At 29.7% G+C, this 26,461-nt stretch overlaps 6 protein-coding genes across 8 annotated transcripts; 3 read left to right on the top strand and 3 right to left on the bottom strand.

Moving 5' to 3' along the window:
• Nucleotides 1-8,854: 8,854 nt before the first annotated feature.
• On the bottom strand, nucleotides 8,855-12,434 carry LOC111688872 (peptidyl-prolyl cis-trans isomerase FKBP8). 3 transcript variants are annotated; one of them, XM_023451379.2, is made up of 9 exons: nucleotides 12,346-12,434; nucleotides 11,597-12,007; nucleotides 11,352-11,495; nucleotides 11,184-11,266; nucleotides 10,971-11,112; nucleotides 10,732-10,899; nucleotides 10,580-10,669; nucleotides 9,070-9,210; nucleotides 8,855-9,010 (listed from the first exon to the last, which is right to left on the bottom strand). In XM_023451379.2, the coding sequence occupies exons 2-9, from the start codon at nucleotides 11,960-11,962 to the stop codon at nucleotides 8,933-8,935; spliced, it is 1,212 nt and encodes a 403-aa protein (XP_023307147.1). In that variant the 5' UTR covers nucleotides 11,963-12,007; nucleotides 12,346-12,434; the 3' UTR covers nucleotides 8,855-8,932. The 3 variants fall into 3 exon arrangements, with proteins under 3 accessions (XP_023307147.1, XP_023307145.1, XP_023307146.1); XM_023451377.2 differs by having other exon boundaries at nucleotides 12,147-12,416; XM_023451378.2 differs by having other exon boundaries at nucleotides 12,122-12,416.
• Nucleotides 12,435-13,103: 669 nt separating this feature from the next.
• LOC111688876 (transcription factor BTF3 homolog 4) lies at nucleotides 13,104-15,011 on the top strand. Its single transcript, XM_023451382.2, has 2 exons — nucleotides 13,104-13,262; nucleotides 13,330-15,011. Exon 2 carries the CDS (start codon nucleotides 13,330-13,332, stop codon nucleotides 13,858-13,860), a length of 531 nt encoding a protein of 176 aa, XP_023307150.1. The 5' UTR covers nucleotides 13,104-13,262; the 3' UTR covers nucleotides 13,861-15,011.
• Nucleotides 15,012-16,371: 1,360 nt separating this feature from the next.
• On the bottom strand, nucleotides 16,372-17,575 carry LOC111688869 (tRNA (adenine(37)-N6)-methyltransferase-like). The gene is made up of 3 exons (XM_023451374.2): nucleotides 17,393-17,575; nucleotides 17,037-17,295; nucleotides 16,372-16,872 (listed from the first exon to the last, which is right to left on the bottom strand). Exons 1-3 carry the CDS (start codon nucleotides 17,461-17,463, stop codon nucleotides 16,372-16,374), a joined length of 831 nt encoding a protein of 276 aa, XP_023307142.2. The 5' UTR covers nucleotides 17,464-17,575.
• A 1,363-nt stretch (nucleotides 17,576-18,938) lies between these two features.
• Nucleotides 18,939-20,196, bottom strand: LOC111688873 (hydroxysteroid dehydrogenase-like protein 2). The gene is made up of 3 exons (XM_023451380.2): nucleotides 19,853-20,196; nucleotides 19,582-19,795; nucleotides 18,939-19,526 (listed from the first exon to the last, which is right to left on the bottom strand). The coding sequence occupies exons 1-3, from the start codon at nucleotides 20,028-20,030 to the stop codon at nucleotides 19,061-19,063; spliced, it is 858 nt and encodes a 285-aa protein (XP_023307148.2). The 5' UTR covers nucleotides 20,031-20,196; the 3' UTR covers nucleotides 18,939-19,060.
• LOC111689685 (tRNA (adenine(37)-N6)-methyltransferase-like) lies at nucleotides 20,099-21,129 on the top strand. Its single transcript, XM_046954202.1, has 2 exons — nucleotides 20,099-20,129; nucleotides 20,651-21,129. The coding sequence occupies exons 1-2, from the start codon at nucleotides 20,099-20,101 to the stop codon at nucleotides 21,127-21,129; spliced, it is 510 nt and encodes a 169-aa protein (XP_046810158.1).
• A 332-nt stretch (nucleotides 21,130-21,461) lies between these two features.
• LOC111689686 (ubiquitin-like-conjugating enzyme ATG10) lies at nucleotides 21,462-22,316 on the top strand. Its single transcript, XM_023452157.2, has 3 exons — nucleotides 21,462-21,719; nucleotides 21,777-21,924; nucleotides 21,994-22,316. Exons 1-3 carry the CDS (start codon nucleotides 21,615-21,617, stop codon nucleotides 22,263-22,265), a joined length of 525 nt encoding a protein of 174 aa, XP_023307925.2. The 5' UTR covers nucleotides 21,462-21,614; the 3' UTR covers nucleotides 22,266-22,316.
• The last annotated feature ends 4,145 nt before the right edge of the window (nucleotides 22,317-26,461 follow it).

Here is a 26,461-nt window from a genome sequence, read left to right on the forward strand (position 1 = left end):
TATCTATCTATCTATCTATCTATCTATCTATCTATCTATCTATCTATCTATCTATCTATCTATCTATCTATCTATCTATCTATCTATCTATCTATCTATCTTTTATTTGAAATAGTAGTTCAAGTGGAAAATTTCATATTTATTCTACAATTAAAAACAAGGACAGCGTCCAGCAGTCTGGTTCCGGGTCCAATTATTTCTTAACAAAACCTTTAAGTAATAATTACTTCATAAAATGTATTGTTTCTTTTTTTCAATAGAACGAAAGCTGAAAATTATTATTTATTTATTTATTATTAACATTTTCCCAAACCATTAATTTAGTTTCCAAAAAAAGTTTTTCAAAAAACAACATAATGTTTAAATCTCATTTGATAACTAAGTACTTTATTATGTCAAGTTACTATAATTATCTTTAAAAATAGCGTGGATTGCTAAAAATATATTAAAAAAATAACTAACTATTTAATATTGTTGGGCTGTTTTTTAAATAATATAATTTATAATCCATAATATCTGTGTTGTAAATATTAAAAGTCAATTTTTTTTGGCAATTAAAAAAACTCTTGGTAACAGGAAATTTATGACGGTTTTCTGTGGGTAATTTTTGTTTTTATAAAAACACAAAACTTTATATAAAAAAAAACAAAATTGGGAAATATCATGGTGAAGATTTTGCTTAAAACACTATAGGCCAATTTACGGAAATTTTCTAAAAATAATTGTTATATGTATGTATATCTTCTATTGAAGTCCTTTTGGAACCATAAAAAAGAACATATCTCATATGACCAATCTTTTCAAAATTCATTGTTTTTGAATAAACTCTACTTCATATCACTTGAGGTTTCATATATTAACTACAGATCAGATATGTAATATCTTTCTTAAAATTTCTTTTCTCAATTGAATAAAAGTAAAAGTATTTGATTTAAAGTTTTTTTCTTTCAAAGAGTATTTGCAAAAAATCATTTCATTATCTTGTCATTTTTAACTAATCACGCCCACTTATACAAATTTATGAAAGAAATCAAAAGTCTGTTTTATGATTTAGACCCTAATTCGAAATTCAGGTCACATTTTATGATATTAATTCATACATACATCAATAAAAATACAATAGACTTTTTTTCGTAACAAAACTATATAAAGCTGGAACTGGCTATGACGAATGAAATATAATATTATAACAATTATGCCGAATTTTTAATCAACATGAATTTAAGTCGAGAATGTTAAGTTAATTTCTACATGTGAGCTATATATTGACATAGGTCTTTGTTAACCAATAGTTTGGGAATCTAAGATACCTTCTATTATTTCTTAAATAGTTTATTACGGGAAACTTTTCTTTGTAGATTTATGCTAAATTGTATTATGATATATTTTTATATTATATACTATTAAGAGCATTAGGACCAAGATATGGTATGGACTATTATTTTAACGATTTATTTTGTGACTTAACTAATTTTTTTTGAGAAAGTCATATATAAGAAATGGGGTCATGTATATACTGATCCTTTTTTGTAAAGTGATTTTGGTTCTTGTATAGCTAGTTTATGACGAATTAAACTGTTAAGCTAAGTTAGGTTTAGAAGAGTTATGCACCAGAGAAGTTGCATATCCACTCGGGGACCATAAGTCTAAAGATTGGAGATTCAAAAACAGAAAAAGAAAAACTAGAAAGAAAGAAAAAGATAAATAAAAGGATAGAAATAATTATCGGTCAATGCTTTAAAGACTGGTGAGAGAGAGAGGATCTTTGTCCCCTTAAAATGCTCAGCCGAAGAAGTAACCAACTCCAAAACCAATTAAACTACAAGGGTCAAAACCCGCAATATTGTCCCATTATCATCATGGATTCTATTCCTTAGACATTTCAGCCTAAGATTCTGTATACCTGCAATAGTCGGGTATATTGCTGTCCCACTTAATGACAAAGGACTTAAATGAGCACTGCCCCTTTAGCATCCCTATCTGAATTCTTAGACTACATCTATCCAGTCCAATAATTATTTTGGTAGCCCCATATCAAATTTTGGCCACAGGGCCCTTTGTACTTTACAATCCAATCTACTATTCCAGGAATGTTTTATAATGTCTTGGAATCTTTCGAATGTCAATATATAACAATGACAAATGGGTGCTGAGTTAAAAAACGTTAAGGAGAGTCAGAAGAGAGTTTTACAATATAATTTTATATATTACTGTTTAGATCTTATTCCGGGATAGCGGTCCGGGCCAATATTGTTCAATTTTATGCCAGAAAACTTCTTCAAAACAAATTTCACATATCTAGCTACTTCCTTTTTCGACCCTTTTAGTATTTTCAATAGTCAGACGATTGAAGCTTCTTGATATTTTTTAATAAAGTTGTGAAAATTTTGAAGTCTACTTCTTGCATTTTTCGCAGTGTATGTATACAAAAATGTGCATAATAATTAAGGTAAAAATGTCTATCATCTTTATAAAGTTTTACAAGTAATAAATTTACATCAAGTAATAAATATACATCACTTTTATAATATTTGAAATTTTTATTTTTCTTAAATAAAGCAAGTCTCACTAGAGTTTGTAATTATTTAAATATTTTTGCACTCATTACTAAAATAATACACTAAATCATACATATAGGATCCTGATAGCATGAATATTTGTTAGACTAAACTTTGTGATACTTTTTGTTCTTCAACTGCTACTATTTTAAACATAGAATTTATCATGCAGCGTCCTTTTTGAATGAAAATCTTTTTCACTTTCCAATTAGTATTTTTACACATATTTAACTAAAGGGTGTACTAGATAAGTAAAACACACCAGTTTGACCTGATTCACACTAGGAAACTTTTTTTTGGGAAACTTTTGATTTTTGTGCGTGAGAGAAAGAGAAAGAAATATCAACCATCTCTTTTTCTAACACACAAAATCAAAAGTTTCCCAGTGTGAACCAGGTCTTTACATTTTGTGTAATTTGTTACTGTCACACAGTGTCAACTAGGTTTCTATAGTTGAAACAAAAAGTCCACTTTTTGCATTTTATGCAAAGTCCATTTTTCGTATTTTGGACTTTTTTCATTTAGTCAAAAGCCGACTTTATGGCTTTTAGTATTTCATAAATAGACGACTTTTAGATTTTTTCCGACTTTATCCTACTTTTCGATTTTTTCGACTTTTTGACTATTTTCAACTTCTTTCAACTTTTTTAATTTTTTTCGAGTTTTTCCGACTATTTTAAAGTTTTTGACTTTTTTCCACTTTTTTAAAATTTTCGACTATTTTTAACTTTTTTCTACTATTTTCGAGTTTTTAGACTTTTTTCGAATTTTTTACTTTTTTAGACTTTCTTTGTAGAGTTCTACAGTTGAAACGAAAAGTCGACTTTTCGACTTTTTTTATTTAGTTAAAAGTCGACTTTTCGACTTTTTGCATTTTATGAAAAGTCCATTTTTCAACTTTTCGACTTTTTTCATTTAAATAAAAGTCAACTTTTAGACTTTTCGACTATAAGCATTTTATAAATAGTCGACTTTTTCCGACTTTTTTCGACTTTTCGACTTTTTCCGACTTTTTTCGACTTTTTTTTACTATTTTCGACTTCTTTTTACTTTTTCCGACTATTTTTTGACTTTTTTCGAGTTTTTCCGACTATTTTAGAGTTTTTGAGTTTTTTCACCTTTTTTAAAATTTTTGACTTGTTTCTACAATTTCCGACTTTTCGACTTTTTTTGACTTTTCGACTTTTTTCGACTTTTTTGACTTTTTTGACTTTTTTGACTTTTCGACTATTTACGACTTTTTTCGACTTTATTAGACTTTTATTCACAAAGTCGACTTTTCGAATTTTTTCATAGACGATAGTCGAGTTATCGACTTTTGTGGAATAAAATAGTCGACTTCGACTTTTTTCACCAAAAATTGTTCGATTATTCGAAAGTCGATTTATAGAACCCTATTTTTTTGACTTTTTTCGACTTTTCGACCTTATTTACAAAGTAAACTTTTTTCATAAACGATAGTCGACATCGACTTTTCGAAAAAAGGCGAGAGAACCCTTTAATTTTCTAAAAAATTCAGATATTTTGTTATGCAGCACTTTTTAAATTTTTAAAATTTAACGTTATTTTTCAACACAACAAACACGATTATTAAAATTAATTTATTATAAATATAATAATATTTTAAAACATGTATTAACTTGCTGCATATTATAATAGATACATATTATTATAATTTTATAATATGACACGTTTTATTAATAAATTTAATTCTCATTTATAAGATTGCAATTACATTCGTTGCTTTTTTGTTCACTCGATAACATTTTGAATAACGGCAGCCGCCTGCACTACGTCACACTGTTCCTAACCTAATACAATTGTGTTGTTGTTTTTCTTTTATTATTGTAAACAAAACAAATGGCATGTAATTTCTTTTTTTTATTTTCTTTCACAAATTTTTTACTTTTTCTTCAAAATTTTATAATATTTTATTACTAACCATCAATATCCGATGATGTACTCGTGTTTACACTTGTTCTTTGCATTATTGGAGATTTACATTAAAAACTATTTTTCTTAAAAAAAACTTTAAAAAAATACGAAAATATTTTTAACTATTTTAAAGTCACTTATAGTAACGTTTCAGTTCCCAGATCAACGACAACTAAGAATTTGCACAAGGAAACATATAGTTAAATAAATGAGTATTGAAATTGTTTTTTTTTAAACAAAAATCGACGCTAGTTGTAAAACATAGTGTGTTAGACGATAACAATGTTAGTTAACAGTTCGCTAGGTTAGTTATAAATTATTTATGACAGTGGCAACAAACATCCCATAAAGTTGCTGCGAACCGTGGAGTTTATTAAATAATATGTTTTATTTGCAATTTTTTATTAAAAAAAAAATTGGAAACCAAATCTGAACAGCAGCACATTGATGAATTGTTTACTAACACTTAATATTTCACTTTCTTTGTGTTTCTTTCTCTCTCTTTCTGTATTTTGTGTTTTTGTCATCTTTATTATTTTATTACTTTTTTCTGCCTGTTTGACGAGTTTTGCTTTTATTTTTTAAAATATACAATAATAGCTAATGGGCTATTCACAGATTAACATTTACATAAATTTTTTCTATAAAACAAAATAATGTTTAGTTAGTCCCTAGATTAGACATACCTATAATCTAATATATTGTAGTTTAATCTCTAGAATACACTGAGGTTTTATCTTTGTAATGCACTATTGTTTAGTTACGACTACAGTCTATAGTCTGGACTACAGTATGGAATATAGTCTTTAGTATAGACTGAAGTTTTTTCTCTGTAATACACCTCAATGTAGTTTATAATCTGGACTATAGCATAGTCTATAATGCAGGCTTTAGTCCAGTCTAAAGTGCAGACAATAGTCTAGCCTGTAGTGCAGGCTAAAGTCTAGTCTATATTTTATAATATGGTCTAGTTTATAGTTCATATTATAGTTTAGTTCATACTATGGTCTAGTGACTCTCTAGTCTATAGTTCATATTATAGTATAGTCCTATAGTCTATAGCTTAAACTTTAGGTTAGTCTATGGTCTTGACTATAGTTTAATCCATAGTCTGGACTACAGTCTACTCTATAGTCTAGTCTATAGACCTTAATTTGAGCAATGTTTCCGTCTCTAAAAGATTACAGTCTATAGTGTATAGATCAGACCATAGAATATATATAGTCTGCACTATAGCCTAGACTAAAGTATGAACTATAGACTAGTCAAAAGTGCTGATGATAGTCTAGCCAAGAGTGCACACTATCATCAAGTCTGGCGTATATTCAAATCTATAGTTTAGATTATAGGTTAGTCATTGCCTGGACTATATTTAAGTCATTAATTAGTCTATGTTCCATTCTATTGTGTGGACTATATTTTAGTTTATTGTATTCACTACATTGTAGTCTCTAGGCTCGACAATGTTGTGGTCTATAGTGGGGACAATAGTGTAGTCTAAAGTTTAGTAGTATGTTCTACAATTTAGTTGTTGTTGTAACTGTTCAAACTTTAAAATATTTGCTCCATACCAGAGCAACTCTTGTGTTCTGCGGCAAAAGTTCGTTTCTATTTCTACAATAAGGCGGTGGGCGATCTCCAAGAAAAAGGACATTCATGCGGTAACCTGAAACCACGGTATTGATGGCATCTCTATGAATGTCGTTCAAAGTTGCTGTATACGAACTACGATCCAAGGGATTTTGTACATATCATCGTATGCACAAAGGTCCTCCCTGACATGCCTCGGTGGAGTATCCAACTGTGTGATTTTAATATTGGGAAGACTCCTCCGGTGACAACCCACGGGGAACTATTTAGACAGCATGACATTATGTTCTTTGACTGGGAGGACCTTCGTTTCCTCGTGTAGGTACTTCTTCGAGGTTATTTGCATGTAGCCCGTTACAGTCCGTAGGACAGCATTTTGGCAGCTCTGCATGTTTCTCCACTGAGGAGACCACACTAGGGTAGCATAATTGACCACTGACGGGCCATTTGTTTTATATGTTGCCATCAAGGTTTCATTGTCCATTTCCCATGTGCTGCTGTCTAGCGCTTTAAGGACTGCGTTCCTACTGCACGTTAGTGTAGACTAGTCTAGTGTCAGGACTATATTGTGGGCTATAGTTTAGTCTATAATCTAGGCTGTATAATCTAAACTAAACTCTATAGTTTAGTTTATAGGCATAGCTATTGACTTTGGTATATGCTATAGTCTAGTCTTTAGTGTAGACTATGTTCTAGTTTGAAGTGTGAACTATGTTCTAGTTTATATACTAGAGAAAGGTGAAGTCTATAGACTTCCTTAGAAGTCTATAATTTAGACTAATTTATAGACTGAATAATAATTTTTATTTATAGTCTGGACCTTAGTCTAGAATGTTAAAGACGCGATCTGTGAATATCCCTACAGAGAAGAAAGAAAAAAAGCTTTTACACACAACAATAGAATATAGGTATTACAGATATGAGCAGCAATTTATAATTGTTTGTTGTAATAAAGCTTTGAATTTGTTAAAAAGAAATTTACAATAATTTAAGGAAATATTTACAAGCTTTTGGAGTGTTGAAAGTAATCGAATAAGGCCTTTAATTGATTAATAAGTTAAGTAAACATGAAAAATTTGTAGATTTAAATATGTTTTTATAAAAAAAGTATTTGTTTTAACTAATTGATGAAAACAATCTTAAATTTAAACTATTATTAACCTTTTTGTTTAACATTTTGACTAAACATTTCTGATTTATAAAGAGACAGAGAGGAAAAATATCAACATTCAAGAAGAGAAAGAATTTCAGCATTCAAGATATTAAGGGCGAGTTTTTCTGATAAAGATAATCTTCATTCTTTGGTTAAACCTGGTTTAATATATGTTTCGTGTTTTTCAGTTATCAGTTAAGTTACTTATTATCTTAGTTTAACTGAGTGTAATTGGCCAATTAAACTCAAGTTATAAGTGAGAAAAAACAATTAACAAAAACAATAAAACAATGATTTCGAACAAGAACAAAAACATAATATTTTAAGTAAATTACAATTTTCTGATTTGTTTTGTTTCATTAATTATTGTTTTAAATGTTTATTTAACATTTTTCCAAAATTTCCCATTTTACAAAAGTGTTGTTTGCAAAAAACAGCTGTTCATTGTTTATGTTTTTAAGTGAAAACTTGGCAATACTAACAAAGTTAACTGAGCTTAAATCTAAAACTGAAAAACACAATTATCGGTTAAAGACCGCCTGAATTTGTTCCGAGTTTAATCTAACAGCAAGTTAAGCCTCGTTTAACTGATGAGTAAAAAAACCGCCCTAAGAGGTTTGTATGATTTGATTTTTATTGTAGGTATAAAAGAAAGGCTTGTTTTTTGTTTAATTTATACCTACAGTAGCATTGAAAATTACCCAGGAAATTCATATCTAATCGTTATATTTCCAATCAGCATTATTTGATATACGTGTCCAAAACAAATTATAAATTAATAAAACAAATTTATATGTTAAGATGTTAAAGATTTTATAGATTTGTGTTGATAATATACGACATGTATTTAAACGAGCTTTTAACTTTTCCCATAGTTCAAACAGGTGGGTTTTTTAAACAAAAATTTGGCACATTTTCTAAACAATACTTATCAGAAGGAAAAGAAAACAACTTCATACATATTTTTAATCTTTCTCCATTTTAATGTTTTTTTTAAAGAATATTAAACTTATAAAAAAAGTTTTTGTGTTTTATGTAATTAAATAAAGGCTTTCACAACTTGGAATGAACAAAAAAAAAATCAACTCAAAAAGATATGTGTCATTGTATGAATGAAGAAGAAAACAAATTAACAAGACTCAATAACTCTATAGTAAATGAAATATATAATGAAAATGTTAAATTAAAACCATTTCCCAGTAAATAATAAAAATATACATATTTTATATAATAAATATAATGAAGCGAGTTTAAATAAAAGCACAGCTAATATTTAACTAATTACATAAACTAGTTATTACATATAATAATGTGAATCATTGCAGTTTTAGGCCTAAAAGTATCAATCACTCGACAAATTATAGCAGCAACTATAAGGTAATTTAATTAATTTCTCATTTTGTTTATTATTATAGTTATTTAATATTTTATAGATATTTTTTTATAAATATATATATATATATATATATATATATATATATATATATATATATATATATATATATATATATATATATATATATATATATATATATATGTATGTATGTAATGTAGATGAAGAGCATTCAAATTTAATTAATCAATTTGTTTGTTGGTTTGTTGCTTTGTTTGGTTTTTGAGAGTTTTGGGGTTATAAATAAAAAACGAAATTATATTTGTTGCGTTAATTTTATTTGTTTTCTGCAAATGTTGTTGTTTAGTATTTATAGCGATAAATGGCTACACCAGCAACACCGATTAATATGGAACCCATTAGATAGCCGAGTAATTTTAGCTGTGGGAGGAAAAAAAAAGTTTAAACAAATTGTGACTGAAGTATACTTTATAACAAACCTTAGAACTTTCCACAGTTTGTTGTTTTTGAGGTTGTTTATTTTTCTGTTCCAATTTCTTAGCCTGACCCAACATTTTTTGATACATTTCTTTTTCATTGTGCTCTTCACGTCTTGCTTTAATGATAAGCTTGGCCAAGTCCTGTAAAACAATATAGAAAATAAAAAAATAGTCTGGAAAGTCGACTTTTTGTATTTAGTTAAAAGTCGACTTTTCAACTTTTTGCATTTTAAAAAAGTCGACTTTTATACTTTAAATATTTTATAAATAGTCGATTTTTTCGTCTTCTCTACTTTTTGACTTTTTTCGAATTTTTATCGACTATTTTAGAGTTTTTGACTTTTTTCCGCTTATTTAAAATTTTTGACATTTTTCTACTATTTTCGACTTTTTCAGACTTTATTTCAAAGTCGACTTTTCGACTTTTTTACAGACGATAGTCGAGTTATCGACTTTTTTTTAACAAAAAGTCGATTGTTCAATTATTCGAAAGTCGATTTATAGAACCCTTATCTCGACTATAGTCTAATATATTGTAGTCTATAGTCTAATCTTTAGTCTAGCCTATTGTCTAGTTTACAGTCTAGTCTACAGTCTAGTCTTTAGTCTAGCCTATTGTCTAGTTTATAGTCTAGTCTATAGTCTAGTCTATAGTCTAGTCTATAGTCTAGTCTATAGTCTAGTCTATAGTCTAGTCTATAGTCTAGTCTATAGTCTAGTCTATAGTCTAGTCTTTAGTCTAGTCTATAGTCTATAGTCTAGTCTATAGTCTAGTCTATAGTCTAGTCTATAATCTAGTCTATAGTCTAGTCTATAGTCTAGTCTATAGTCTAGAGTATAATCTAGTCTATAGTGTATTTTCAAATCTATTGTCTAATCTCTAGTCTAGTTCATTGTCTAGTCTATAGTATAGTCTAGTCTATAGCCTACTCTATAGTCTACTGTATAATCTAGTATATAGTCTAGTCTATAAACTCTAGCCTATAGTTTAGTCTATAGTCTAGTGTATAGTCTAGTTTAAAGTATGGTCTATATCTAGTCTATAGTGTAATCTTTGGTTTAGTCTATATTCTAGACTATAGTCTAGTCTTTAGTTTAGTGTATAATCTAGTCCAGCTAGCTAGTCTTTAGTCTAGTTTATAGTCTAGTCTTTACTCTGGAAAATAAACTTGTCTGTAGTCTGGACTATACTCTAGTTTATAATCTGAACTATAGTCTAGACTAATGTCTAATCTAAAGCATGAACTATAATCTAGTCTATAGTCTGGACTGTAGACTATAATCTGGACTATAGGCTAGCCTATAGTCTGGACTATAGTCTAGTCTATAGTTTGTAGTCTGTAAGTTAGTCCCGACTGTTGACTAATTTATGGTTTGCACTAAAGTCTACTAAAGCCTATTTATAATTTCATCTATATTCTAGTCTATAGGCCAGATTATTGTTTTTACTTTTCTAAAGTTAGATCAAAGTTTATAAGCTTTTTCAGTATTGTTGAATTTTGAAAAATACCTGTTGTATTGCTCTACTTTCTGGTTCTAAAGTAGCTGCTTTTTGTAAAAGTGAAATGGCTCCCTTGGTATCTCCTTTACCCTCAAGTATCTAAAACAAAATAGTTATTAAAATAACATACAAATTTCTTTTATGCATTTCTCTACACTCACTCTGCCTTTTCTATATAAAGCCTTCGAGTTATTGGGTTGACAGCGTAAAACATGTTCTACCGATTTTAAGGCGGCATCAAAAGCTGATATTTTGATTTGTGCCATAGCCAAATTATTATAGACTATCAATCGATCATCTAATAAAGTTTGTAATTCGGAATTTGAAAGCTGAAAAAGTAACAATTTACTAAATAAACATTTTGCCTGTTTATACATTTTATATTACGAGTATTTTATACCTCAATATCTTCTTTGTCAAATTCAGCATCAGGATCACCATCACGATTGTCTAAATATTCTAAAGCACGTCTATATAATTGTATGGCAGTACTAAATTCACTGCGATTATACCAGAAATTAGCACGTTCCTTTTTGCGGGTGCTGTTTATTAAAAAAAGTTTAAATTAATGTTAATTAGTTTGAGTTAAATATATATTTCTTGAAATACTAACCCGTATTTTTTGCGTATATCAAATGATTTCAAGTCAGCAAAATCTTCATATTTAGAATCGATTAAATGCACTTCATATGTTATCTATAAAGAAAAATATAAGTAAATAAACAAATCAATTATTTAGAAACATTATGTGATCGTCTATGGAATCTGTATAAACACTTACTGTTGCTTCTGGAGGAATGCTTAAAGCAGGTTCTTTGTCATTTTTTAAACCCAATGAACCATAGGCAAATCGAGGATCTACTTTAACTTCAGCCACTTCACCTATATTCATTAATGGTACAACCATATCAAGACCTTGAACGACCTAAAAATAAAAAAGAACATTGTACAGTTGCGATCGTTTGATTAGGTTACAACAACAACATATAGCTTAAATACTTTATCATTACTACAAAAAAACTTTACCTCATAATCACCAACATGTACTTGATAGTTTTCTTCCTTCTCAACAACGGTGCCATCGTCCAGTTTGCCGGTAAAACTTATTGTCACTAATTCACCACGTTGTGGTTTCTTCTCAACCTTCGATTTCTTAATAACGCGTTTTATTAACTGACCATTACCCAAAACATCACAGGGTTCTTCATCGCCCACAGAAGCAGGCGCACCACTATCACTGTCGGAGTCTACGGCGGGCGCTGATGCCTCAGTAGCTTCGCTACCGGCTTGCCGTTCCTTATCCAATAATGCCTCGGATGCTGCCTTCATATCAGCCTCATTAAGATTTGAAAGATCTTCAAAAGAGCTATTGCTTGATTTTTCTGCATCCATGATTAAATATTTAGCGTTTTAAAACACAAAGAATCCGGCAGTTATCTACAATGATAAAGAAAATAGATTATCTTGTTAAAAACTTCATTATACTATATCTGCTATATAATCAAAGGTCATAGAACTTTCTAAAAAAAGTATCTGCTGCTTAATAAATACTTCTCGTATATTTCTTGATACGCACACGAAAAACAAATGCAAAATTTATCAAATGAAATAAAAAAAAAACTTCGCTTTGATGAAAGTGAACGTATTTTCTTTGTTTGCTCTCTTCTTTGTAGTAAATAAAACTTTACAATGTTTGGTTAAAAGTAACTATATCAAAAATAGTTGCTATATAATCTAAATTAGTGTAAAAATAATAAAACTACGGCTTTCTTTACAAAATATCTTGGATTATTTAGTTTTCTTTCTATTTCGAAGGCAATTTTCACTTTGATGTATGATATATATGACAGGCATGGAAAATTGTAATTTCAAAATAGCACTTGTTTTATGAAAAATTATACTTTTTTGGATTAAAAGTACTAACATAGTATTCGGCTTTTACTTTATATTCACTAGTCTACAAAGCTGAATTTAGCCTGATCTAGGGTCTAAACTACGTACTAGACTACTGTCTTTAGAATAATCTATTGACTTGTCTATGTAGTGGCCTTTCTGTTAATCCATTGTTTGGCTTATTGGCCAGTCTGTATTATTAACTCCTTGGATTAGTTTGTAGTTTAACGTATTAATTTAGTTATTTACTGGCTTACGGATTGATAAATAAGTATTATGTTGGAGTTACATTTACATATAGCACTGAACTTTCCATCCCTGCGATCAAGTACAAAATAAAGTAAATGTGACTCAGCTGTTAGAAAAAGTTGCCATATCATGCAAAAGTCAAATGTCAAACTAACAACTTTCTAAAGTAATGTTTTAATCAAAATATCAATTAAAAATAATGAAAAAAGATTAAACAATGATAAAATATTTATTCAAAGAAATTATATTATTACTTTAATTTTAAATGCAATTTAAATTCAAACCTAATAAACACATTTCAATGGTTTTTTTATATTTCAGCAAAATTCAACCCTGTACTATTTTAACGCTGTAGCAACGGCTTTTTTGTGCAAATCTATTACAAAAAAACTGCTAGAATTACGTTTTACACCAACAAATACGGTGTATTTTTGCTAGACTAATGACTGCTAGAATTTTTTAGCATAATGGCGATTTCTTTTTGACAGTTGACTCTACTTTTGGCGCACGTGTTTTCTCACGCACCGTCCTCAAAAAATCAAATAAAAATGTAATTATTTATTAAAATAAATGGAAAAAATTTGCGAAAATAACTAATTGTTTATGTTTACTTACAGATGAATGCCGAAAAATTGAAAAAGTTACAAGCGCAAGTGCGCATTGGTGGTAAGGGTACTCCTCGTCGTAAGAAGAAGATCGTACACTCCACCCCCGCTACAGATGATAAGAAATTGCAATCATCATTGAAGAAATTATCGGTCAACACCATACCCGGCATTGAGGAGGTCAACATTATCAAACATGACGGTACCGTCATCCATTTCAACAATCCCAAGGCTCAAGCTTCATTGCCCACCAACACCTTTGCCATTACTGGCCATGGCGAGAACAAGTCGATTTCTGAAATGTTACCAGGTATTTTAACACAATTGGGTCCCCAAGATATTACACAATTGAAAAAGATTGCCAGTGAATTGGCCAACAAGAGTGGTGCCGCCGCTGCTGGTGCTGCCGGTGCCGCCGCCAATGCTGGTGACGATGATGTACCCGATTTGGTAGAAAATTTCGAAGAAGTCGCTATTGGTGCCGCTAAACCCGCTGAGACTGCTGAAGCTGCCAAAAAACCAGAAGAAATTCCAGTGGCTTAGACGCGATAGGTTCTTTTTTCATTAGAGGGGGATGTTATTTAAAACAAAACAAAAAACCATTATTTTTACTATATTATATATACTTATAAAATTTAAACAACCTTTTTATTATTATAATATCTACTACCACATCCGTTGAGTGACTTAAACGTTAAAAAGTATGCCACCAAGTTACATGTGTGTGTGCAAGTCTGATGGATGTAAAGGATGTTTATACATATAAAAGCGTTGCTGCATAAAGGGGGGTTTCAACACACAATTCATATTTCTTCTGTTTGGATGAAATGAAGGAACGATGACGAAGAGACGGTGATTTTCTGGACTTTTTAACAACAAACGGATGAATGTTTTTGTTTAATTGGGCGTTAAGTAGTAAGCATGATTTACTATCTAAATCAACTATTTTTAAAACTTAATCATATAACAACAATAAGCTTAAACAAATAATAGTAAGAAGAAATTTGTTAAATTGAATGAAAACTTTAAAAAAACAAACAAGTGTAGTACACAACAAAATACAATACAAAAAAATATTAAAAGCTAAGGAGATTTCCTTTAACCAAAAGAAAAGAGAATCTCCTTAAAAGAAAACAAAAACACCCACATGTTTAGCAAATTCTTAATACCATTAAAAAACAAACAAAAACATCATACAAAATCATCATCACTTCAGTTTAATTTAAGGGGGATTATAAACACCATCAATAGCTGTTCGTAGCTACCCCAGGGGTTCACAAGACTATGAATAATTCCATTTAAAGGCTTTCCAATTTCAAAACATTGCCATGTTAGAGAAATGAAAATGCAGGCTTAAGGCATATATATATATTTTCATAAAATTGTTTTTAAATGTTAATGTTAAGAGAAAAATTGGTCTAGTCTATTAATTCAATTCAAAACTTATGTAATCAACAACAGAAATAGACTTTATTACTTCCCACAATACAAAACCCCTTGGAAAATAACCACAAAACACCAAACAAACCAACCAACCCTTCTATATATAAATTTTATAATTTAGCTATTTTATCATCATCGTACTTCATAACTATTTGTTCATTTCGGAAGCTTCAATACTTTTACCTCTACCACTTTATTACAATTATTTTTTATAAATTAAAACCAGAAAATACAATATTGGAACAAAAAAATTACAAAAAATCTTTAAGAAAAAACCTAACCAAATCTGTTGAAAACAATGTTTTTCTTTTTTTTTATTAACTTTTAGTAAAAACATAAAAAATATCAAATAAAGGAAATCATAAAAATACAAACAATTTTATTTTAGTTAAACCTTTTTTTTAATTCATATTCATATCAGCAGCAAGACAAAGGTCATGTGAAAAAAAAAAAACACAAAAACTTAAAACCTCATTTTAATCACACTACCGGTGACCAACAACAAAACCCACAAAGGAAAAAAATTAATCAAATTCTTAACCTTCAAATATTTAAATGTCTTGCAAAGTGTGGTGGTCTCTCTATAGAATATATAAAATTTCGGATTTTTGTTCGCATTTATATATTTTTTTTTTTTGGAAAATCTATAATTAGATCATTTATATCTATCCCCCACCACTATAAATTTTGTGTGTAACATTTGCTGTATATGTATAAAATATTCTATAGTATGCGTCAAAACAAATGAAATTTTTGTTCTTTGTTTCAAATGCAAATGTGGGGGAGGGTGTCTATCGTTGATGAGTGGTTACCGTTTTGGAAAAAAATCTAACCTGTAATCATTAATTTTGTCATTTATACTACTCATGGAATTCCTTAATGTTATTTCATTTGTTAATGTTTTCGTTTGTTTCCCCAAATGAAATTGCATTAATAGCCTTGAACTTTTTTTGTGCTGCTGTTGTTAGTGCAAAACAAAAGTGAGTTTTGTTTTTATGACTCATCATAAGAGCAATAAGATGTTGTTTATGGTCAATTTAATTTTCTTCTATCCACTTTTTTCTTTGCCATTTATATTTAGACAATCATTAAAGTTAACCTTAAAAGTGAAGTACATATTAGCGAATCAGCTGTTGTATCAAGAAAAAAACGAAAATATAATTGATTTTATATGCTACATCATAGCAAAGAGCTATTTTACCCTACTGTAGGTGTTTTAGAGATAATTTTCTTGTCTGAATTATTGTGTTTGTAAAGGTCAAATGGGGAAATTATATTACTATTCCAACAAAATCGAAGAATATATAAATTCTTAAGAATTTTTTTTTAATTTAGTTCAAAAAAGTAATTATCTATCCATCCATTTATGTATATCCAAAAAGTATTTATCTTTCTATATATCCATCTATGTATCTATCTATCTATGTATCTATCTATCTATCTATCTATCTATCTATCTATCTATCTATCTATCTATCTATCTATCTATCTATCTATCTATCTATCTATCTATCTATCTATCTAACTATCTATCTATCTATCTATCTATCTATATATCTATCTATCTATCTATCTATCTATCTATCTATCTATCTCAATCTATATATCTATTTACAGCTTAAAGTTCTTTAAAACATACACAATCACATACATGCATACATTTAGTCTGTTAATATTCTTACCTGTTTCCATGGTTATGGGTGAATCATAAAATGGTATGTATGGTTTAATATCTAAAACTGGTGTACCATCCACCATATCTGTGCCATAAAAACTAATAAATGACGATTCAATTCTTTCTATCTCCACCAATGACAAACCAATTGGACACGGGCGATGAGGTGAACGTGTTGCAAACACACCTACACGTTCTCCACCCAAACGAGGTGGTGCTACCTTTGCCTTTGGATGCGATGTATTCTTATGGAAATGATATATCACCCACATGTGTGAATACTCATCCAGACCTTCAAGAGCATGTTCGGGATTCGTAAATAAATCACAATTTAATTCAATAACACCACGCAAACGTCCGCCTACACTTGATTGTCGGGGTACTGCACGCTTTTCAGGGAAACATGTACGTATAATGCCAATGGGACGAAAAGTATCCTATTTACACAACGGAGAAAAAAAACAAAGGTTGTAAGATTCTTCTTTTTTTCACCTTTTTGTTATTATGTGTTAAAATAAAGATAGAAATAAAATTCTAAAAATAAATGTGCGCGCATCTTTTATTTTTATGTTTTGTAGTCTGTTACTATTATTATACATACCTTATGGGACTTCTTCTCCACCGCTAATGATGTTGTTGTTGTTGTCGTTTGTGGTGTCATTGATATTACATCTGTTGTGTCGGCTGAGTTGTTGCTGATGGTCAAGGTCGTGGTGGCTGTTGGGCTACAGATATTTGCATCATTTTGATTATGATTGTTTTCCAATTGACGACAACCTTCACAACGATAGTTTTTTAACAAACGGTCTATACTATCGATATCCTTGCGCTGTTTATGCTGCAAACTTCGTACTTGCTGTCTGTTGAGGAGGTAGAGTTGGGCCGGCATAAATAAAAAATAACTACATAAACAAAACATACTTACATATACTCATATTTGCAAAATGGAAAACTTACCGCAATTTATTAATTTCATTGCGTGCTACAGTTAGTTGAGTTTTTAAATGTTCTGCTTCATTTTCTAACATAGTTTTTAGTTGTTTATTAAAGTTTTTCTTTTTTCTAATTTTTGTCACTTTATTATTATTTCTATTTATTAACTGACAGAAGACTTCTGCTGTCACAGAATGTTTTGTTTTTGTCCAGTGCGCATTTTATAAGGTGATGTAAAATTCTGCAAAAACAACAACAAAAGTAGATAGTGCTGTCAAAACATCTAGATGTTGCCATATTATTTGTAATGTTTACCTAGTAAAAATCCCATGAAAGAAAATACAATTTCTTTGGGGGTTTTTTGGAATTTTAATTTTAAAAAATTCTAGAATTTGTCGAGATGTTATTGAATATAATATATCCTGATTTAAAACCTATTTGTATATTTGTTGATATATTTGTCAACAAATATCTATCAAACATATTGATATATAAATAAAACTCGTGAAAAATAAAGTCTATAATCTATATAATATTCTACCTTATAGTAGGGTTCTATTAATCGACTTTCTAATAATCGAACAATCGACTTTTTGTCGAAAGAAGTCGAAAAGTCGAAGTCGACTATTTTGTCCCAAAAAAGTCGATAACTCGACTATCGTCTATGAAAAAAGTCGAATAGTCGACTTTGTAAATAAAAGTCGAAAAGTCGGAAAGAGTCGAAAAGTCGAAAAATTTCGAAAAGTCGGAAAACGTCGAAAAGTCGTAAAAAGTCGGAAAAAGTCGAAAGAAGTCGAAAAAAATCGGAAAAAGTCGAAAATAGTCGAAAAATCGAAAAAAGTCGAAAATAGAAAGAAGTGGAAAAAACTAAAAGAAATTGAACAAATAGAAAAAAATATAAATAAATTTTTTTATTAATAATAAATAATAATAATATAATGTTAAACGGCAACATTATAAATTTACGCTTCTGGCATCGGAAAAAGTCGAAAAGTCGAAAAAAGTCGGAAAAAGTCGAAAAGTCGGAAAAACTCGAAAAACTCGAAAAGTCGACTATTTATAAAATATTAAAAGTCGAAAAATCGACTTTTAATTAAATGAAAAAAGTCGAAAAATCGACTTTTAACCAAATGTAAAAAGTCGAAAAGTCGACTTTTCATAAAATGCAAAAAGTCGAAAAGTCGACTTTTTATAAAATGCAAAAAGTCGAAAAGTCGACTTTTCATAAAATGCAAAAAGTCGAAAAGTCGACTTTTCGTTTCAACTATAGAACCCTACTCTATAGTCGGTCTATATTCCAGTCTCTAGTATAGAGTAGTCTTTAATCTTGTCAATAATTTAGTCTATTTATAATCTTGTCATTGTCTAGTCTAAATACTAGGGTCTGGAGTATATTTTTGGCTATTGTCTTGTCTTTATCCTAGTCTAAACTATAGTCAGATCTATAATTTAGTCTTTAGTCTAGTATATTAATTCTATAGGCCATTCTAGGTTAAAGTTTTATCAATAGTCTAGTCTATAGTCTAGACTATAACCTAGCCATTATTCTAGTCTATAGTTAGTCACACCATTTTCCAAATTAAAAAAATGCTTTTATTCACGCCTGTATTAAGCACTGCTAACAACAATACAATTTATGCAAAAATGCAACAATACATTCTAAATATTAAATAAAAATTATCTAAAAACTATTTACAACTTTGATACAACATTATCTAAAAAGAAATCTTGTTGCAAATTATCAGCATTTGCTGGATCACAGGCATATTGTTTGAAATCACGAATACCTTCCTTAAGCAAAACCTCTTCATCGATATAAAATTGACCGGTAGCAGACTGAGTTGATGCTTTAGACAATATAGCATAGGCAGCATCAGCCATTATATCAGGTTTACGTGCATATTTAGAACTATCCGGACCATTAAGCATTTCAATTGCTGCTGTGTGTATAGCAGTTTGAGGCCATAGAGCATTGACGACAACATTTTGATCTTTGAACTCTTCAGCCATACCCAAAACACACATAGACATGCCATATTTAGCGATAGTATAGGCAACATGATTACTAAACCACATAGGTTTCATGCTTAAGGGTGGTGAAATGTTCAGAATATGTCCGTGTTTACTTTTCAATAGATACGGTAAACATTCCTTGGATCTATTTAAAGAAACAGAAAGATTATTATATTCTCAATTTACTATAGAGCACTTACACTAAGAAGGTTCCCCGGGTATTTATATTATGCATAAGATCATAACGTTTCATTTCTGTATCCAGAGTACCAGTTAATGAAATGGCACTAGCATTGTTTATTAAAATATCAATGCCACCAAATTTATCCACAGCAGCTTTAACGGCATTTCTCACTTGCTCTTCATTACGCACATCTACAATACAAGCTAAAGCTTTTCCACCAGCCTTTTCAACTAAACAATACTTTAATTAATTAAAACGAAACTAAATAGGTAATTAAAGAAACTTACTTTCTTCAGCTGCTGTATAAATAGTTCCTGCCAGTTTTGGATGAGGATCAGCAGTTTTAGCAGCTATTACAACATTGGCACCATCACGAGCAGCTTTTACCGCTATAGCCAAACCAATTCCCCTGGAAGCGCCGGTTATAAATAAGGTCTTACCTTTTAGACTACCGTTATTTTGCATATTAACGTTTCTTTGTCCTTCAAAATTTGGATATAATAACAAGACCTCGTTAAAAGTTTATCGTGAAAATGTTTAATATTGTTTTTACTCCAATTGCTTGTTAGTCCAATGTCCAAATCTTGCAATATTGATAAGATTTCTTTTGGGGAAATATGCCCAAATACATGTTGTAAACAATAAAAACTACAGGTGGTTGTTTTGTTAAATAAATTGACAGCTTAGTAAGAAAAACTTGGCAGCACATATTTTACAGTAATTTCCATTTAAATAGTTTGAACTTTTTACGTTAACTTAAAATGTCTTGTAGATTTTGAAGTTATCGTTAGATAGATATATAGATAGATAGATAGATAGATAGATAGATAGATAGATAGATAGATAGATAGATAGATAGATAGATAGATAGATAGATAGATAGATAGATAGATATATAGGTAGATAGATAGTTAGATAGATAGATATATAGATAGATAGATAGATATATAGATAGATAGATAGATAGATAGATAGATAGATAGATAGATAGATAGATAGATAGATAGATAGATAGATAGATAGATAAATAGTTCTTTTATGTCTTACATATTTTTAAACATGTTTCATTAATTTTTCTTCCGCAGGTCGCACATCAACTGGTCCTTGTGAACCAACATCTGACTTTTACAATTTTCGACAAGAACCTGATGGTGAAGAATCTGAAATGGAGTTAATGGGTGCCACATCTTTAGTTCAAACCCCCATAAACTTTACACCACATTCCACACCACCACCACAAGCTGTTAAAGTACCCTCATGGGTACAAGCGCCACATCGTCTAACGGTCACTTTCAACGAACGTGCCGAAACACAAATACAAACATTAAACGTACATAAACAATGTATCATTGACATACTAGAGGCCGATCCACGTTCAGTTTATTTACGTACCAAATATAATTCACAAATTTTTACATTTCAATTAAGCGAAGTAACTGTTACATGTAAATTCGATGATAAAAACTCGACCGTAACTGTTTTACAAATACGACCAACTGAACATTTGCAAGATGCCAACAATGACATGCTATCGCCACATTCGTGCGGTGAAGGTAATGAATAGTGAAAAATGAAATTAAAATCAAAAACGAAAAAAAAAATCACAGAGAATGTGATATTTGTTATAGAGTTTCTTTTAGCGAAACAACAAATTATCAGATAAGCTTACAACTACAAAGTATATAGTTTTACAATAATGTAATTTATTTATATTTTCTTGCATTTATTATAAATCAAAACTTTCTCTTAGAACGTTTTATGTTGCAATTATAATACAAAAGTTTGTTTTAAACAAAATATGCTAAAAATAAAATATTGATTAAAAAAAATTAAACAATTTACTTGTTACAATTAATGGCAGTCCCCGTGAGCAGGGATTAGAGAAGAAAAGAATATGCTCACAGTATGATCTGCTTGTCGTACAAGGCGACTAAAAGATCTTTGGTATATAGAAAAAGATCCAAAATCAACTATCAAATAGTTTTTTTCTTTTTGTAGGAAATTATAATAAAAGTTAAAAAATATTAAATAAATAATACAATATAAACAATGTCATCTATTGATACTTTAACTTGGGAGGATTTTTCAAAGGAATCCTTAGAGTTTTTGGAGATTTCAAAGCAATTGGATGATACTTGGTGCTGGAAAGTTAAGGTATAATATTTTTGATTTTGTCTGCTTTATACTATTTCCACTTTTTTTTTCTTCCAGAATCCCGAAATTGAAGGTCAATCTTTTCTTAAATATATTAAAAAACTGACACATCCAGTAAGTCAGGAATTAATACAAATTGAATATCATATTGTCTATTCGATATCCTATCAAGTGCCCATATTATATTTGCAAGCGTATGCCAATGGTAGAGAAAATGCCGCTTTAATAAATCAATTACATTTTTATTTAAATATTTTCTCTTAAACTTTTCTAGATGGTAAACCTTTGTCTTTGGAAAATCTATGGACTATATTTCAACATAATCAAGAGACTGAGTACTCTCGTCAAGATATGTTGTCAATTTTAACACAAATGGATCATCCTATATATTTTCGACCATTTATATGTTTACATCCTTGTCGTACAGCAGAGATTTTATCAGCTACTCCCAAGAGTTCTAATCGTGTTTTAACTTTTATAAGTGTTATGGGTCCTTATTTGCAATTAAATTTGGATAATAGATATGGTTTACATTATAAAGATTAAATAGCTGTGGTATTAAATGTAATGTTTCTATAAATATGTATATTAAAGCAATTATGTTTATGTTGTTTAATTTGGAATAAAGTTTTAAACATATCTTTGTATAAGCTAATATAGTCTGTGGACCAGTCAACTAACATTCCTATAGACTAGTTTATGGTCTAAACTGTTGAATAGTTTATTTACTAATCTCTTAAGTAGTCTATGGGTTAGGCTATTGTTTAATATGTGTATACGTGCATCGAATAGTATATGCGCTTCTCAAATAATTAATCTATTGACTAAACCACTGACTAATCCCTGTACCAGTCTACTGATTAGTCATTAAAATGATCTATTGATTAGTTTGTATCTAAACTATTCTAATGGAAGTCTATTGAATATCTTGAGGAGTCTATATAGTCTATGCAATAGGCTGTTGTCTAATATGTCTATTAGTACCGACTAGTCTATTAGTACCGAGCCAGCTTATGGTTTAGTTTGTCGATGAATTTGTTTCCATACTAATGGAGAAAACACTATTCTCTAGTCCACGGACAGATCTATTGACAAGTCTATGAAATAATATTTTTACAAATCCTTTGTATTGGACTCTTTCATAGAGTTGTTGTTGTAACAGGTTGGCTGCAACTGGATGTTCTTACTTGAAAATATTCAATAAAATTAATTAATTATTTTTGGTAGCTGGAGAAATTGTGCTACCTCAGTCGGTCTTAGCCATAGGTCTATGGTAGTTAAGTTAGTGGGCCCATGGGAATAAATAAATAGGTGCACTGTGTCATGAGGGCTTTGGAGACAGGCAGGGCATCAGTTAAGGGTGGCTGGAACAATTCGTCCTTGGTAACAGAAAACTACTCCAAACAGCCGTTAATTGTGCTAATGTGGAATGAGTTTGTTTGTTTGGGTAATTGCCAATCACTATCCGAAATCGCAGGTGGATGTTGGTTTAATACTTTATTGCTCCTGTAGCCATTAATGGCTTCTGTAACCGCCGTTTGGTGCAGTGCCTTCGGCGCGTTTATTATCGACAATCTATCGACGTCAGATGGGATGACGTCCTGTATGTCTGTAATATAACGCCTAAACTCTGACCGAATATGTCGCGGGGGGAGGGGGTGATCTTCCATCAAAATTTGATGGTTGGGAGAGGATGACTGATGACATGCCACCAGGAATTGTTTAGCCAGCAACACATTATGTTGCTTGATAGACAGCATCCTGGTTTCCTCGTGCAAGTGATCCACTTTTGTCATCTTGACACATCCGGTTGCGATTCGGAGTGCATTTGGGACGTCTGCAATACTCGCCTTAGTGTGTTACTGAGATTAGGGTCCATATTGGGGCAGCATAATTAAGGAGAGAGCAGTTATTGTCTTCTTATCTATGCATCAGTAGTGATTTTAGGACTTTATTTCGTGATTTAGAGTAGTAGTCTATAGTCGCTGAGCTAGCCAATTGACGCATATGGACTGATGTATTAGTTTATCTTTATATAGCAAAAGTTTATATAGTCTATAGTAGCGTCTAAGGTTTATTTTATGGCCTAGTCTATACTCTACTCTATAGTCTAATCTTTAGTCGGCTCTATAGTCTAGTCTATACTTTTCTATTATAGTGCATACTAGTATAGTGTAGAGTAAAGTATAGTCAAGAGTCTAGTCTATATTATAGTCTAGCCTATTCTACAATCTAGTCTATAGTTTTGTCTATAGTATGTTATATAGTCTTGCTTATAGTTTAGTCTATAGTTAAATCTACTGTTCTTGATTCCAATCTATAATATAAAGACTACTCCCTAGCCTCTAGTCTATTGTTAGGTTTAAAGAGTAGTCTAATCTATTGTTTAGTTAATAGATTTGTCTATAATCTAAACAATAATTTAGTTTAGTATATAGCTTAATCTAAGGTCTAGTCTATAATCTTGTTTATAGTTGAAATTTTAGGCTGCTCTTAAGTATAGCATTTTGTCTATTCTATACTATAGTCTCTAGTCTAGCCTAATATTTAGTCTATGGTCAGGACTAAAGTTTTGTCTATAGATTAGTCTAGTCTAAAATTTAGTATACTGTCTATTCTATAGCCTATACAAGATTGTCTCTAGTCTCTATAATATAGTCTTTAGACGAGTCTGTACCCTAATCTTCTCTATAGCCGACTCTAAGGTATTGTCTATTGTCATATCTAAAGTTAGACTAGACTTTAGTCTTTTGCCTACTCTATTGTCAGGGCTAGACCATTATTCTCCTCCGGTAGGTTTGTAGCCTCTGGTAGATTAGTGGTTAGTGTAGACCGGAGGTGGTGGGTTCGATTCTCACTTGAGGCACTGTTAAAGGTGCGCACAACTGGCCCGATAGAGGCCTATGTGTAATTCTTCGAATTTGATGTAGGACCATCCACTTTTCAAACTTACTAACTATTTATTATATAGTCTAGTCTACTGTTTACACTGTAGTCTAGACTATGGTTGCTAAAAGAAGTACTTAACATAGATACAAATTCAGGAACATCGTCCTTTCAAACTAACTAACTATTTAATATATACTGCCTTATTCATAAACATTTATCAAAGGTTTATAGAACAAATTTTGTATGAAAACTTGATTAATAAACCTTTGATAAAAGTTTATGAATACGACTCATAGTCTAGGCTACTGTTTACACTGTAGTCTAGACTATGGTTGCTAATAGTAGTACCAGACTCAGATCCAATGAGTAGAAATATGCCTGCACGGAAGGGGTACGATATAAAATAAAACTATTAATTAATTCCACAGAAATTCATATGTTTATTTATTTATTCTTTTCTTTTAATTAGAGTTTTTTTTAACATATTTTGTATATTATTTACATTTTTGTTCTATATTTATGTATATGCATATAATTAGACATTATTTAACATTACTAGCGAGTGCTTATTTTGATATTATTTTAATGTATTATATAATATATGTATAGGGATTGACTGACATAATATACATTTCGTCATTGTATTTATAAAGTTATTAAGGTTTTATTAAGCAATTTGCTGCAATAATGCTTAAATAACTTTATAAATATTTAAGGAATAAAGGATTTATTAATATTTGTTATTATATTATATATAAACTTTTGTATATAACTTAAGATATGGCTAATTTTTTTTTCTAAGATTAATTTGTTATTTAAATTAATTAACTAGAGTTGTTTTTTTAAATATATTTTAATTTCTTTTTTTTTGACTATAATGACAAGTGAAAGTTTTATTGATTTAGCTATAATTGTTTCTAGATTTTATTAATTAATTAATATTTATAATTTTGTTTTTTTATTTGTGTGTTTAATATTTAAGTTTTTTTTTAGTTTCCTTATGTGTTTAATTATAATTAGTGTTAACTCCTACTGTGGTTTTTACTACTTCATGATCATGTGTTTATTAAGATCATGAAATATATAAATTTTACAATTTGTTTAGATAATTTTATATGTTTTAATTTTCAGAACTTAAAAAATATAAATTGAAAAGTATAAAGGATATTTTTTTAAATTTAGATGTTATTTTATTATTTTTTATGAATATTGAAATTTCAAAACATGAATTTGATCTGAATTATTCGTAGCAAACGTCTTATAACAGATTTTAAGTTTTAGCTAAGAAATCTGTTTTGAAATCAGTTTTTATCAAAAATTGTTTAAAAGTAGTTTATTTTAAAAATATTGTTTTCTTTAAATACGGGGTTTTCTTGAATTTTTTTTTACCTGTATTTTTCCCAAAATTCCCGTATTTCATCAAAAAACCCTATTCTGCATTTCGATTACGTTTACGCATTCACTTACGCAATGATCGACAAATGATATTACAACAAAATTTCGATTCAAATTGAAATGCAAAATAGGGGCCATTAAAGAAAAAATAAGTTTTCTTCGGAAATTAGGTATTTTTTCAAAAAACAAACAATGATTCTTCAAAAACCAGTAATTTTTTCCAAAAATTTAAATTTCTTTTTAAGTTTAATACTCAATCAAAAAACAATATTTCTTAAAAGATCACAAATTTATTAAAATTTCTGTATTTCTTTCAAAAATCATTTTTTTCAAAAATATTGTTTAAAAACAATATTTCATTAAAAACGGATTTTTACGTTTCAAACTTGTTTTTTATAAATTTCTTTTAAGACCCGTATTCACAAAGAATCCAATTCATAATCGGTGTTGTATGGTTG

The sequence above is a fragment of the Lucilia cuprina genome, chromosome 6, assembly GCF_022045245.1.
Source record: "Lucilia cuprina isolate Lc7/37 chromosome 6, ASM2204524v1, whole genome shotgun sequence".
NCBI classification, from domain to species: domain Eukaryota; kingdom Metazoa; phylum Arthropoda; class Insecta; order Diptera; family Calliphoridae; genus Lucilia; species Lucilia cuprina.